The sequence below is a fragment of the Manacus vitellinus genome, unplaced genomic scaffold (genome assembly GCF_001715985.3).
Source record: "Manacus vitellinus isolate BGI_N305 unplaced genomic scaffold, ASM171598v3 scaffold_26_pilon, whole genome shotgun sequence".
Lineage (NCBI taxonomy): Eukaryota > Metazoa > Chordata > Aves > Passeriformes > Pipridae > Manacus > Manacus vitellinus.
In genome coordinates, this window is record NW_021939960.1 from 8,637,987 (window position 1) to 8,639,043 (window position 1,057).

General features: G+C 62.6%; 1 protein-coding gene across 1 annotated transcript in view; it reads left to right on the forward strand.

Annotated features, from left to right (window-relative positions):
- Nucleotides 1-864, forward strand: part of LOC103754262 (bactericidal permeability-increasing protein-like) — a 4,997-nt gene extending 4,133 nt beyond the window's left edge. Inside the window, exons 11-14 of the mRNA XM_029960407.1 lie at nt 259-351; nt 512-575; nt 661-737; nt 816-864. Of these exons, the coding sequence (XP_029816267.1) occupies nt 259-351; nt 512-575; nt 661-737; nt 816-857 (276 nt within the window). The 3' untranslated portion in view covers nt 858-864. The remainder of the gene's footprint in view (nt 1-258; nt 352-511; nt 576-660; nt 738-815) is intronic.
- Nucleotides 865-1,057: the final 193 nt, after the last annotated feature.

Genomic DNA, 1,057 nt, shown 5'->3' on the forward strand with positions numbered 1-1,057 from the left:
TGACAGGGTGAGTGTCTGATCCTGAGCTGGGTCTGGACTCCCCTGGGACGTACCTGGGGAGCTCCCCATTCCCCACCTCTGGCCATTTGCCTCCCTGAGTCCCGTATTGCCTGCTCAGACTCCATCCTATCCCTGGCTCTCACCCATGCCAGCTATGCTGGGTCCTCACCTGAACCCACTATGAGGGTCCTCACCTGAACCCACTCTGCTGGGCTCCCAGTCCCACCATGGAGCTCAGCCTCTCCCTACCCTGGGAAGGGACAGTTCCCATCCCTGTGCCTGGCTCTGACCCTGATCTTTTCCTTCAGACTCAGCGTGACACAGGTGGCATCAAATGTGGGCCCTGTGGAGGTGAGTGGCTGTGCCAGGGAAGCCAAGGGGAGCCTTGGATTCCACATCACCTTGGGAGCAGGGTCTGAGGGGTCTGGGGGGTGCAGTGGACCTGTGCAAGGCAAGCCTGGCAGGGGGCTGAGCCCTGCCTGCACCATGGACCCCTCTGCCTGTCCTGCAGGTGAAGCGCCTGGAGACTCTGCTGAAGTTTGGGCTCTGGCTTTTTGGGGTGCCCCGAGCAAACAGTGAGTGCTGTTCCCATCCCGTCCCCACCCCACTTCCCCCAGCTGCACCAGGGCCACCTCCCCTTATGCCTCTGTCTCCCCACAGAGTGGCTCCAGGCTGGCATCCCTCTGCCTCTCCCACAAGGCCTCAGCCTGCTCAGGCCCCGAGTTTCGCTGCAAGAGGTGAGTGCCACCACTGTCTCCTCTTCCTGGTGTCCCCTGTGTCCCCCATGTCCCCTCTCTCACCCTGACTCCCTGCAGGACTTCGTGCTCATCGCCACGGACCTGCAATATGAGCCATGAGACCGCCTGCCTCGTGGGAACCCTCCAGCCACGTCCCTGTCACCATCCCGGCGCCGTTGTGACCCTGTGGCTGGCAGAGCCGCCTGCCCGTGGGACTCAAAGACACCCCCCTCCTTGGCAGGGATTAAAACTGGGAGCATGACTCAGCCCAGTGTGCTGTGGGGTGTCTTGGGGAGCCTCCTCAGCCATGTCCCCCAGGT